This window comes from Thamnophis elegans, unplaced genomic scaffold (genome assembly GCF_009769535.1).
Source record: "Thamnophis elegans isolate rThaEle1 unplaced genomic scaffold, rThaEle1.pri scaffold_253_arrow_ctg1, whole genome shotgun sequence".
NCBI classification, from domain to species: Eukaryota; Metazoa; Chordata; class Lepidosauria; order Squamata; family Colubridae; genus Thamnophis; species Thamnophis elegans.
In genome coordinates this window covers 22,305-36,167 of record NW_022473722.1, presented here as the reverse complement: position 1 = coordinate 36,167, position 13,863 = coordinate 22,305, and the positions used below count along the sequence as shown (strand labels likewise).

General features: G+C 45.5%; 1 protein-coding gene across 1 annotated transcript; it reads right to left on the bottom strand.

Annotated features, from left to right (window-relative positions):
* Positions 1-3,501: 3,501 nt before the first annotated feature.
* Positions 3,502-11,198, bottom strand: TRIM32 (tripartite motif containing 32). Its single transcript, XM_032238503.1, has 2 exons — positions 11,099-11,198; positions 3,502-5,599 (listed from the first exon to the last, which is right to left on the bottom strand). Exon 2 carries the CDS (start codon positions 5,544-5,546, stop codon positions 3,600-3,602), a length of 1,947 nt encoding a protein of 648 aa, XP_032094394.1. The 5' UTR covers positions 5,547-5,599; positions 11,099-11,198; the 3' UTR covers positions 3,502-3,599.
* Positions 11,199-13,863: the final 2,665 nt, after the last annotated feature.

Here is a 13,863-nt window from a genome sequence, read left to right as displayed (position 1 = left end):
ATCCATCCATCCATCCATCCATCATCTACATCTCCACCCTGTACAATAGGTATGTATGCACACAGTTTGCAAAGTGAACAGGAAACAGATGGTGGAGTGACGTCACTCCAACTGCAATGTGAGAATTTGACTGGCACACAGGCAGCTGAGCATTCCATCAGCTGAAGGGAGTGGGTTTAAAATCCCCTTAAGTGAATCTATGCTTCCCCAAAAAAAGAGAGAGGAAAAAAGGAATTCAGAATGGTGCACGAGACAAGTCCTTCTAGATGCTAGATGGTTTTTCTTTCCAGCTGGAATTAAATGCAAAAAAACCCAGCTTATAAAAACTAATATTTCTCTTTTTGGGGGCAGGGGAAGCCTAGCAAACTGACCTCGATGTATTATTTATGAAACGAACAGGTTGTAAGCAAGGGGGCAATTGGAGGAAAGTGTTCCCACTACACTTAATTACGGTACTCTCAATTTCCATCGTCTCTAAATATGGAAGTTGCCTTTTGCAGGTAGCCTTGGCAAGCAAGTATGTTCCTTATGGAACATAGGGAGTCCATGGCAGTGGTGAAATTCAATTGTTTTTACTACCGGTTCTGTGGGTGTGGCTTGGTGGGCATGATGGGTGTGGCAGGGGAAGGATACTGCAAAATCTCCATTCCATCCCCACTTTGGCGCCAATCAGAACTACTCAACATTTCCGCTACCGGTTCTCCAGAACTTATTGAATTTCACCCCTGGTCCATGGTTTACAACAGTTTAGATTACAGATTAACAAGAGTTGGAAGGGACCTTGTAGGTCATCTAGTTCAACCTGCCACTCAAGCAGGAGACCCTACACCATTTCTGACACATGGCAGCCCAGTCTCTTCTTGGAAGCCTCCAGTGATGAAGTTCCCACAACTTCTGAAGGCAACTTTTGTTCCTTTGGTTGATTGTTCTCACTGTCAGAAAATTCCTCCTTATTTCTAGGTTGAATCAATCAATCAGAATAGAGATGAAAGGAATCTTGTAGGTCATCTAGCCCAAACCCCCCTTGCCCCCGCTGCCCAAGCAGACGACGTCATACCATTCCTAACAGATGGCAGTCCAGTCTCTTCTTGAAAGCTTCCAGGGATGAAGCTCTCACAACTTCCGAAGGCAACTTCTGTTCCATGCGTTGATTGGTCTCACTGTCAGAATCTTTCTCCTTATTTCTAAGTTGAATCTCTTCTTGATCATTTTCCATCCATTATTCCTTGTCTGGCCTTCGGGTGCTTTGGAAAACAGCTTATAATAATAAATAGCTTGAAAATAAATAGTCCATTTAGTGACCATCCAAAGTTATAACAGCACTGGGGGGGGGGAGATCTATGACTGTTCTTCGCACTTATGACTGCATCCCCATGGTCACAATTTGGACGCTTGGCCATTGACTCTTACTTATGACTGTGACAGTGCCCCGGGGAGAGGCCAATCCCCTTTTTCAACCTTCTGACAAGCAGAGTCAATAGGAAGGCAGCTTCGCTTAATGACCGTGGGACTAACTTAACAGCAGCAGCAATTTCCTCCCTCAAACGCGGCAAGAAAAGTTGTCGAATGGGGCAAAATTCACTTAGCGACATAAACTTTGGGCTGGATTGAGAGTCATAAGCCGAGCACTACCTGTGTGCACAGGTGTATGCACAATGGTGCAAGATACACTTTTTTTTTCTTAACTACATCATATCTTTCAAGTGAAGAGTAGTGAATCTTAACAAGGGATCTCAAAGGATCTCCAGCTGTAATGGCTCATCAGATCTCTTCTTGCCTTTCCTAGAAAACATAAGAAGTGATTTCTCAGGGGTTTTCAATGCCCAGATATGTTGTTCTGCACAGAGCAGAATAACAGAGTTGGAAGGGACCTTGGAGGTTCTCTAGTCCAGCCCCCTGCTCAAGCAGGAAACCCTATCTCATTCCAGTTAAACAGCTGTCCAATCTCTTCTTAAAAAACACTTAGAGAGGGCTGTAAAAGCACTGTGAAATGGCATATAAGTCTATTGCTATAGCTAATTGGACATTGCATTAAAGAGCTGTGGTGACGCAGTGGTTAATATGCAGTATTGCAGGCAAACTCTGCCCACTGCCCACAGTTCAATACTTTCCGGTTCAAGGCTGACTCAGCCTTCCATCCTTCCAAGGTGGGTAAAATGAGGACCCAGATTGTTTGGGGGCAATAGGCTGACTCTGTAAACCGCTTAGAGTGGGCTGTAAAAGCACTACAAAACGATATATAAGTCTAAGTGCTATTGCTATTGGGCCATCCCCAGCTGGGCCAACGCACCCAGGTGTGTTTGCTTGCGTCATCCAGCCTAGGAGGTGTGCCTTTTTAACTGATCACCCACCCAACTAGCCTTAAATAAAACCTAGCAGGATGGCAGGGCCAGTGACATCTTGCTGTGCCAAGGAATTTTGAGTCTCCTTGGCAGAGATGTCTGACTTAATACTACAAGAAGTATCTTTCTCCATCCAAGAGAGAGACACGTAGATTTTTGCCTCGAGTACAAAGTCATCAGCCAGTGCAACGATGTGGAATGTTGGATTAAACGTATCATTTGTCACATCTGATCTTGCTGATACCCATTTCTCTCACAATTGGGAAACTGTCAACTAGAAAAGTTGACCTTCCCAAACAATATTCTCCCCGCCCACCCCTCAAAAAAAACCCCGGAAGATAGCTGAGTAAGGAATTACAAAGGAGAAGAAGAAAAAAACCACACACCTCTAAACAAACATTCTTTGTTACAGACTCTTTAAAAGTTTCCAGTTTCTTTTCTTTTTTTTTTTCCAAACCAAACAAGACCTATTTCACATCAGACAAGAGGCCTAAGGATGGGGAGGACATAAAAAAAAACAAAAAACGGGAGCATTAGTGGTTTTTTTGGGGAGACATTTAAAAACAACAGCTAGACATTTCCTCGAGAGTGGAGGGTTAGGGAGAAATCGCAGCTGTGCCGAACATTTCCGAGATCTGGTGTGGGGTTGGCTTATAAAGGAGTGCAATTGTGTCCCTTTTCGTAAAAGGTGCCCAGAGTAGGGAGCTGGCCAGGATTAGTGGATTAAAACAAACACACAAATGAGATGGAAAAGATGGGAAATAGTCTTCCAAGTCCATCCAGCATCTTCTTGAGTGGGGTGTGAAGAAGATTCCCCCTGACATTCCATCTCTTGCAGTTGGCTCATTCTCTATGTCAGAACAGGGTCTGTTTTTTCCTTCCCGTACCGCTGGATGATTTCACTACAAACAATTTTACCGATTCGCCTGCAGCTAAGAACGTAAGTCGAACGTTGTGTTTGGACAATTATTGCGTTGCCAGCCAGCTTCCCTTACTGAGACGTCATTAATTCAGGCTTGCGTTATATGTGTGTGTGTGTGTTAAAAAGAACAAACAAACCCACTCTACACTTGCAAACAGTAACGTGCAGTCTTTGATCTAAAATACACACGCTAAAAAAATCGGAGCAACTATCACCCCAGTTTCTACATTTATGGCACAAACTGTTGGCACCATTGTCGGTCAACAGACCTTGGAAGAATTGATATGGGAGAAGGGGTGGAGAACAAAGATATGTATGTATGTGTTTTTCCCTTCTTAAGGTGTCGAATACCTTCTCAAGTGGTAACTATAAATCTTAATGCAATGATCCCAACAGTCCAGGACCAACAGCTGACCTTTGGGGGTGACAGCTATGCCAACGGGGCAGGTCAGACCTTCCCGGATGAGGATATTGTAGCCGCCCCCTTTGGGGAAATGTAAGATTTCTTTGCGGCTGCTGTCGGCCACAATCAAATCCCCCCGCGAGTCCACACACATGCCGGCGATACAGCGGAAATCTTCATTCTCGGAAAAAAAGTGACTGATTTGTCGGCCCAGCTGTCCGTCCGGACCGACGGAGCCGATGGAAAACCCACCTTCCAGGTGATGTTCGTGTTGGCGGTTCTCCAGATTCAGGCCCAGCCCCTGGGTGAAGTAGATGGTCCCTTCGGTGTCGCAAGTGACAAACTTAGGACGCACGGCGCTGCAGAGACAGGTGTACTTCACCACCCCGACTCCCCGGTCCACCGTGAAGCACCACAGCTTGCCTCCTTCAACATCGGTCACCACAAACTGCCCCGAGGGCAAGGCGGTGATGCCCCATGGCTTGCTCAGCTGGCTTCGGTGGCACGCCACGCAGTGCCCGTCCATGGTGTACACTTTCATCGAGTTGTCGTAGCTGTCGGTCACCCCGATCAGCCCGTGGCAGTTCATGGTGACCGACAAGGGAGTCAGGTTGGGCAAGTCAGCCCCGAGGAAGCTGAGAACAAAACTGTCGATCCCGCTGGGGCTCCGGCGAATTTCCTTCAAAAAACCCTTACGGGTAAAGACTTGGATGCGGAAGTTGCCACGGTCCGCCACGAGGACCTCTCCTTGCGGGGTGACGTGAAGGCTGACCGGCAGGTTGAACGTGCCTGGTGTGTTACCCTTTGAGCCCATTTTCTTGAGAAAGTGGCACTGTTGGATGCTGGAGGTTGCCTCGGACATCCTTGGCTTCGCTGGCGAAGAGCAATGGGACAATGGGTTGACCTCTTCTGCAGGGAGATCTGCTTCTCTGAAGGACCCCGATGCTTCCACTGTTGTCTCCATCAAGGTCTCCTCGACGTTGATGCTCCGGGGTTTCTTGACCACTTGCCCTATCTGGAGAGGTCCAATATGGCCAACCTTGAGGAGTTCCACCTCTTGTAGAGTCAGCTCTTTGGGAAGGCTGCTCATCAGCTCTGGTTCCTCCTCTTCTCCTTCGTCCTCAAGAAGGGCGATGTCTCCCTGTTTGATTTTGGCAAGGAAGTAATCGCAGCGCGAGACAATCTGGACCTCGGCAATGTTGAGGAGGTAAGCTTGCTCCTCCATGATCTGGCTGTTCACCTTCTCCACCTCGGAGAGGGAGCCGGTGAAGAACTTCCGCGACCTGGCCAACTCTTCTTGGACCTTGCGCTCTTCTTTGCTGTACTCTTGGAGGACGGCTTTGTACCTGCCTTGGAGGTCCTTCGAAACCCCTTCCAGGGACCCCTTCCTCTTCTGAAGATCCCCCATCAGCTCGCGGAGGCGTCCCAGCCTGGCCCCAAAGTCCCTCCTCTTCTCGTCAGCGGCTTCTTTGATGGCCACCACGGGGTGATGCTGGTGGAGGCGTTCCGACTCTTTGCAAGGCTCGCACAGCACCAGGCTGCAGGTCCGGCAGAAGTGCTTGGGCAGCCTCCGCCCACACGCTTTGCACATGAGAACACCGACGGTCTCGCTCAGCCCCGCCGTGTCGATGATCTTCAAGACGGTCAGGTTGTCGGTCAGCTGAGCCAGGCTGGCGATCCGGGTGACTTTGCTACAGAAGGGACAACGGATGCCGTTGATGCTGCTGGCCAGGAGTTTCTCCGAGCACTGTTTGCAGATGGTGTGGCCGCAGTGGAGCAGCTTGGGTCGCAGGTGGTCTTCGGTGAAGCACTCCATGCATATGGGGCACTCCAAGACTTCGCGGAGGGCGTCCGAGTTGAGTTGAGGGGCAGCAGCCATGGTGGGGGAGCCAAGACGAGATGGCTGGCATCAATTCCCCAGATCTTTATGACCTGTTTGGGGGGGGGGGGAAGAGAGAGAGAAATAAAATACGTGCAGCTCACGTTTCAAATGAGGAGCCCTTAAGTGTTCCCTGAGCTTGGTTGTCTTCTTGCAGGCGTTTCGTGACCCAACTAGGGAACGTCATCAGTGCTAGATCAAGGATGATCATCAGCGCACTGATGTTGTTTCCTACTTGGGTTCATGAAACATCTGGAAGAAGGCAACCAATCTCAGAGAGCACCAAGGAACCCAGTCCTTCTCCTCCTCCTCTTCCTCCACTACTACTTCTAGCACTGATGATGTTACCTAGTTGGGTAATGAAACATCTGCAAGAAAACAACCAAACTCAGAGAGCACCAAGGATCCCACAATGCTTCTCCTCCTCCTCTTCCTCCTTCTCCAATACCTCTTCTAGCACTGATGATGTTACCTAGTTGGGTAGTGAAGAAGTCTGCAAGAAAACATCCAAGTTCAGTAAGCACCAAGGATCCCACAATCCTTCTTCTCCTTCTCCTCCTCCTCTTCCTCCTCACTACTTTTTCTAGCACTGATGATGTTACCTAGTTGGGTAATGAAACATCTGCAAGAAAACAACCAGGCTCAGAGAGCACCAAGGACCCCACAGTCCTTCTCCTCCTCCTTCTCCACTACTTCTTCTAGCACTGATGATGGTATCTAGTTGGGTAATGAAACATCTGCAAGAAAACATCCAAGCTCAGTAAGCACCAAGGATCCCACAATCCTTCTTCTCCTCCTCCTCCTCACTACTTCTTCTAGCACTGATGATGTTACCTAGTTGGGTAATGAAAAAGTGTGCAAGAAAATATCCAAGCTCAGTGAGCACCAAGGATCCCACAGTCCTTCTACTCTTTCTTTCTCCTTCTCCTCTTCTTCCTCCTCCTCACTATTTCTTCTAGCACTGATGATGTTACCTAGTTGGGTAATGAAACATCTGCAAGAAAACAACCAAGCTCAGAGAGCACCAAGGACCCCACAGTCCTTCTTCTCCTTCTCCTCCTCCTCCTCCACTGCTTCTTCTAACACTGATGTTGTTACCTAGTTGGGTCACGAAACATCTGCAAGAGGACAACCAAGCTCAGAGAGCACCAAGGACCTCTCCAGAAAGAAACAGGCAGATCTCATTAATTCAATACATTTATGAAGCCTCTCATCTGACTTGTAGCAACCTCTGGATTACAAACCGAATTAAAACACCAGGAAAATCAGAATTTTCTGTCCTTAAAAACCTTAAAATTAAAAACTTGAGGGGCTTATGTGATAGCAGTCTTCCAATATCTCAGGGGCTGTCCCAAAGAAGACGCCGTCAACCTGTTCTCCAAAACACCTGGAAGGCAGGACAAGAAGCAATGGGTGGAAACTAATCAAGAAGAAATCCTTCTTTCTCTCCTTCCTTCCTTCCACCCTCCCATCCTTCTCTCTACCATCCTTCTCTCCTTCCTTCCCTCCTTGCTTGCTTGCTTCCTTCTTTCCTCCCTCCCCCCCTCCTCTCCTTCCTTCCTTCCAATACTCAGGGGGCTGCCCCAAAGAAGACTCTGTCAATCTGTTCTCCAAAACACCTGGAAGGCAAGACAAGAAGCAATGGGTGGAAACTAATCAAGGAGAGAAGCAGCTTAGAACTAAGGAGAAATTTCCTGACAGTTAGAACAATTAACCAGCGGAACAACTTGCCTCCAGAAGTTGCGAATGCCCCCAACACTGGAAGTCTTTAAGAAGATGTTGGATAGCCATTTGTCTGAAATGGTATAGGGTTTCCTGCCTATGACTAGAAGACCTCCAAGGTCCCTTCCAATACAGCTGTTCTGGTTGATCCTGACCATCTCAAGGTTGACTCAGCCTTCCCTCCTTCCGAGGTGGGTCAAATGAGGACCCAGATTGTTGGGGGGGGGGGGCAAGAAGTTGACTCTGTAAACCGCTTAGAGAGGGCTGTGAAGTGGTATATGTCTAAGTGCTATTGCTATAGTATTCTGTGAAATTCAACCAGGCAGAGAGTAGAAGGTACTCTAACAATATGGCCCTTCAAGGTGCGGTGTGTGTATGTGTGAAAGGAGAGAGAGAGAGAGAAAGAGAGAGAGAGAGAAAGAATGAGAGAGAGAGGGAGGGAGAGAGAGAGAGGGAGAGAGAGAGAATGAATTATGTCCACTTCTTTCTGGCAGTTAGTGGTGAATTTAACAGATGGATCCCAGGCCTGCTGAGTAGAAGACCACTAAGAAAAACATCTCAAGGACATCCAAAAGACATGTGGTACATCACACCTGCTAAAGCAATGGCTGCAGATTTAAGCACGTAAACAAGCAAAGTTTTGATGATTTCTGGAACATCCCTTCTGGGAGGAAAACCAGCCTCTCTTCCAACTTCTAATCATTTTATTTGAAGCCTCCTCCTGACCCTGCAAACATAGACAGATATTTTAGCACCTGCTTAAAACTTGGAATGACCTCCAAGGAGAAGAAATGAAAAAACAAAGGACAGCTAGCTTTTCTCCCGAATTAAACTCACAAATCTTGGGAGAAATCTCTAGTTGGAGGTGGCAAGGTGTGAAAACTCGTGGAAACAGAGAAGTTCAAAAAAGAGCAAATGGACATCGCTACAGGTCTCTTTAAAACCCAAGGATAGAACTTTAGAAGGTTTATTAAGAAAGGTGATTATTATTATTATTATTATTATTATTATTATTATTAACAACAACAACAACATTCCATGTTTCCCAAATGACATGGTCATTGGGGGGTATAGAAAATTCAGGAAATCCAGTTGGTCAGAATTTAATTATTTGTGCTTTCCTTGGACATTGTCATGAGATTCAACAGTAGCTACAGTGTTTTTAATTGGGGTCTAATTTAGAGACATTTATGTATGCACATTTGTGGGTGCGGATATTTTATTCTGGGATGGAATGGAGAATGGAATGGAATGGAATATGGAATGGAATGGAATAGAATATGGAATGGAATAGAATATGGAATGGAAAAGAATATGGAATGGAAGGGAATAGAATATGGAATGGAATAGAATATGGAATGGAATATGGAATAGAATATGGAATGGAATGGAATATGGAATGGAAGGGAAGGGAATTTTTTTAATGTTTTTTAATTGGCTGAAGGATTTGCAGTTATTGAAAGCAGCATGGGGGTTGGGAAGGGCTGTGTGTAGCAATGTTTCAACCTTCCATGTCTCACCCTGAAGTTTAGAGGCCTTCTCCTCAACTTCCAAGATGGCTTGGTCCCCAAGGATGAAACCAGGATGATTTTTTTTTGGGGGGGGGGGGAGTGTCAGCTTTGATTGGAAAGAGCTTTGAGGTGTCCTTGGTGCTCTCTGAGCTTGGTTGTTTTCTTGCAGATGTTTTGTTACCCAACTAGGGAACAACATCAGTGCTAGAAGGGTTTGCAGGGGAGAAGGAGAACTGTGGGATCCTTGGTGCTCTCTGAGCTCAGAGATTGCAAAGGACCCCACAGTTGTTCTCCTTCCTCCACTTCCCACTCCTTCTTCCCTCTCCTTCTCCTCCCCCTTTCCCCAAACACTACTCCTTTCTAAGACTGATGATGTTCCCTAGTTGGGTCATGAAACGCCTGCAAGAAAACCCCCAAGCTCAGACACCACCAAGGACTCCACAGTCATCCTCCTCCTCCTCCCTGCAAATCCCACTCCCTTCCAGCACTGATGACATTCCCTAGCTGGGTATGAAACGTCTGCAAGAAAACTATGAAGCTCAGAGAGCACCAAGGAGCCCTCCTTTCAACCATGAGCTATGAACATTCTCCTTCATTGGAAATTATTAGAGTTTCAGCAGACACGATCTAAAACGGAGCCACCCCCCCCCCTTAAACGTCATACTACTCTTCTATTTTGGAGATCTGCTTGATTTCTGAGGTCTGAGAGCCACTGGCTTCCAAAGAGCCCTGCAGAGGTCTTAGTTAGAATAAAATAAATAAAGAGAAAATAGAATAGAGCAGAGCAGAGAAAAATAGAATAGGAATAGAATAGAATAAGGAATAGAGCAGAATAGAATAAGGAATAGAATAGAGCAGAATAGAATAACGAATAGAATAGAGCAGAATAGAATAACGAATAGAATAGAATAAGGAATAGAAGAAAATAAAACAGAGCAGAATAGAATAAGGAATAGAATAGAGCAAAATAGAATAAGGAATAGAATAGAATAGAGCAGAATAGAATAAGGAATAGAATAGAATAGAGCAGAATAGAATAGAATAAGGAATAGAATAGAGCAGAATAGAATAAGGAATAGAATAGAATAGAGCAGAATAGAATAGAATAAGAAATAGAATAGAATAGAATAAGGAATAGAATAGAGCAGAATAGAATAAGGAATAGAATAGAATAGACCAGAATAGAATAGAATAAGAAATAGAATAGAATAGAATAGAATAAGGAATAGAATAGGGAATGGAATGGAATTCTTTATTGGCCAAGTGTGATTGGATGCAGAAGGAATTTGCCTTTGGTGCAGATGCTCTCAGTGGACATAAAAAAGACAAGATACATTCGCCAAGAATCATAAGGTACAACACTTAATGATAAGTCAAATAAGCAATCAGGAAACTAACCCACCCAGATGTTGGTAGGGCCCATCCCCAGAAAACATCTGCAGGGGTTAAAAGGGATCCGGTCTAGCAAGATGAAAGATTTCTGGGCCCAACCTAAAGAGCAAGGTATTGCTTGGAGGGTGTCAAAAAAAAAAAGCCATTAATCCAGAATTCAGTTGATGAAAGTGGGGGTGGACGGTGGACTTTGCATTATCAAGGGGAAGGGGCAGATGGGAGTCCGTTGCATCCTCCAAGGGATGGGTTGCCTTTGGAATATTAAAATAATGAAATGAATTAAATTAAATCAAATAATTGTAGGGGCGTGCACCAGCGTGTCTAACGCCCCCTGTCCTACTCTCCCCCATTGATCCGTACCCATTCCCTGCGTTCTTATTTACGTTTCTCCTTATTCCTCTTCTCTTGGGCGTGAGTGACAAGCGAAATAAATCAATATTTTGCTCCAGGGGGGAGGAGAGAGAGACGCCCTTGGCTCCTAATGTCGGGGTTGCGCCTTTGAACGTCCGTCCGATGTTCTGCACGGATGGCGGGTGGGCTCCCCAAAAGACCATCCAGGAAGGGGATAGCTCCACCTTTGGATGCCCGGGATGGTGGGGGAGGGGCAAAAAAGGAAGGGGGGGGCTTTGCAAGATCAGATTTCTTGGGGTTTGCAGGAGGGGAGGGGTTGAAGAAGCCCCTTTGTCATGGTCCCAAGTTTTGCACGGGGGGAGACAGAGAGAGAGAGAGAAATCTTGCAACCACTGGAGCCTTTTGCAAAGGAATTTCTTGAGCAAATTTGGGTGGGGGTGGGAAACCCACCCCCCAAAGGGGCGATCGCGGGGGATGAGGATGATGGGGGTGGTGCATGAGGTCACCCGCTTCCTCCCCTCTGCCCCCCTTCCCCCTGCCCCATTTTCCCCCCGGCAAAGGAGAGGGCCTCCCTACCTGCCGCTTTTCCTCTCTCGTAGCCGCACCAACCTTTTGTCGTTTCTCCCCCCCCCTTTCTCTTCCGTGCTCCACGCCTGCGCAAAGGAGGGAGGCTGCTATTCCCCCCACACACACACATACAGAGACACGGCACCCCCACCCCCTCTGTCCCCTCCCTCCCCGGCAACGTCGCCTCTCGCCAGGCATGATGGGAGTTGTGGTGCTTTTGCCAAACTCTCTGGAAATCCGCCCAAGAGGGAGTCCTTCCTGGATGCCAGCAGGAGGGAGGGAGGGAGGGAAGGAGAAGGTGGTTTCGCTTTTGCTCTCTTTGTTTGTTTACGCTCAATGAATTGAGATCTTTAAGGCGTTGCCTGCACGGGTTTAAATTCGAAGAAGGAAGGAAGGAAGGAAGGAAGGAAGGAAGGAAGGAAGGAAGGAAGGAAGGAAGGAAGGAAGGAAGGGGGAGAGAGAGAGAGAGAGAGAAAGAAAGAAAGAAAGAAAGAAAGAAAGAAAGAAAGAAAGAAAGAAAGAAAGCCAGCCAGCCACACTTTGGAGAGTCGAGACGCGACTTGGAATTTGGTCCTTCTGTAGCTCAATGTTGACGTTTAGAATAGAATGGAATAGGAATAGGAATAGAGAAGAGACAAGAGAAGAGAATAGGAATGTAGAATAGAAGACACTATGAATATAGAAGAGAAGATAATATAATATAACTAGAATATGAATATAGAGAAGATAATATGAGTATAGAAGAGAATAGGAATAGAGAAGAGAATATGAGCATAGAATAGAATAGGAATATAGAAGAAAATATGAATACAGAAGAGAATAGGAATAGAAAAGAGAGGAATAGGAATAGAGAATAGAATAGAATATAGAACAGAAGAGAATAGGAATATAGAATAGGAATATAGAATAGATTAGGAATATATAAGAGAATAGAAAAATGAATAGAATAGGAATAGGAGAGGAGCAATATAGAAGATAATATGAAAATAGAATAGAAGAATATGAATAGAGAAAAGAAAAGGAATAGAGAAGAGAATAATATGAATATAGAATAGAATAGAATTCTTTATTGGCCAAGTGTGATTGGACACACAAGGAATTTGTCTTTGGTGCAGATGCTCTCAGTGTACATAAGAAAAATAAAATAAAATACGTTCAATAATCATACAGCACTTAGTGATAGTCATAGATTAAGCAATCAAATCATACTAGGAAAAAATAAAACAATATAAATTGTAAAGATACAAACAACCTGGTTATAGCCATAAGTGGGAAGAGATAGATACTAGTAAGGAAGAGAAGAATAATAGTAATACAGTCTTAGTAAATTATTTGACAGTGTTGTGGAAATTAGTTGTTTAACAGAGTGATGGCATTTGAGAAAAAATTGTCCTTGTGTCTAGTTGTTCTGGTGTGCAGAACCCTATAGCGTTGTTACCGTTTAAAAAAAATTGCACCAGGACTTTCACACAAATAGACAAAAACACACAGGCATGCATGCGCATACACAAATATCTGTCTACCTACTTAACTTTTGCGGGGGTTTTTGTTTTAAAAAAAGAGCCTCCAATTTGATTATGGATTGACAGAAACCTAGAGTCCTGCATCCAGTTTTGGCCACCACACTATAAAAAAGATGTTGAGACTCTAGAAAGAGAGCAGAGAAGAGCAACTAGGATGATTAGGAGACTGGAGGCTAAAACATACGATGAACGGTTGCAGGAACTGGGCCTGGCTAGTCTAGGGAAGAGAAGGACCAGGGGAGACAGGATAACAGTCTTCCAATATTTGAAGGGTTGCCACAGAGAGGAGGGGGTCAAGTCATTTTCCAAAGCAGCCAAAGGCCAGACAAGGAACAATGGTTGGAAACCAATCAACTTGGAAATAAGGAGAACATTTCCTGACAGTGAGAACAATCAACCCATGGAACACAAGTTGCCTTCAGAGGTTGTGGGAACTTCATCCCTGGAAGCTTTCAAGAAGAGACTGGACTGCTCTCTATCAGAAATGGTGTAGGGTCTTCTGCTTGGGCAGGGGTTTGGACTAGATGACCTACAAGGTCCCTTCCAACTCTGTAAATCTGTTAAAGTCCCTACCTTGAGCTGCAAAAATGGGGATGACCACGAGGGATCAGCCAATACTGTGGGGCCCTTGGTGCTCTCTGAGCTTAGTTCTTTTCTTGCAGACATTTCATCACCCTAACTAACGCCATCAGCACTAGAAGGCGGTAGGGTTGAGGAGGAGGAAGAGAAGGAGGACAACCAGCAATGTGGATGGTCTCCATTACCATGGTGATAACTGAAATTCCAAGTTGGGGACAAGTTCTCCTGGAGAAATCTACCTGTGTGGCTGCCAAGAGCTGACACTGTTTTAATAATCAATGAAAACAAGAATTTAGTTGCAATTCTTTTCCCCATGCTGAAAAGAAACTCAAAATTGGAAGGTGCCTGTTGTCATATAGCTCCTTGTGTAGGTGTGGCGGTCACCCATGGCCCAGTGCATAACAGGGCATGCGCAGCCACGCTGAACCACACAGGAAAAAACAAACTCCATAACATCCTGATAGTTTGCTCTAGATGTGCCTTACCCAACGACGCCCAGGATTTGACCATATATAGACAGAACTTCCCTGAGCAGTAGATTAGCAATTGTAGTATGACAGGCTGTCTTAAATCACATGCTGATTGCTCCTCCTGCCTTTGTCCTATCTCAATAAAAGGGGCTACCAGACCCCAATCTGGGTCGCCTCATCCCGAGAAAGCTCGTGTCCATGT

Excerpts from the sequence above, each read along its gene's own strand:
- TRIM32 (XM_032238503.1), bottom strand. The coding sequence starts at position 5,546 with ATGGCTGCTGCCCCTCAACTCAACTCGGACGCCCTCCGCGAAGTCTTG.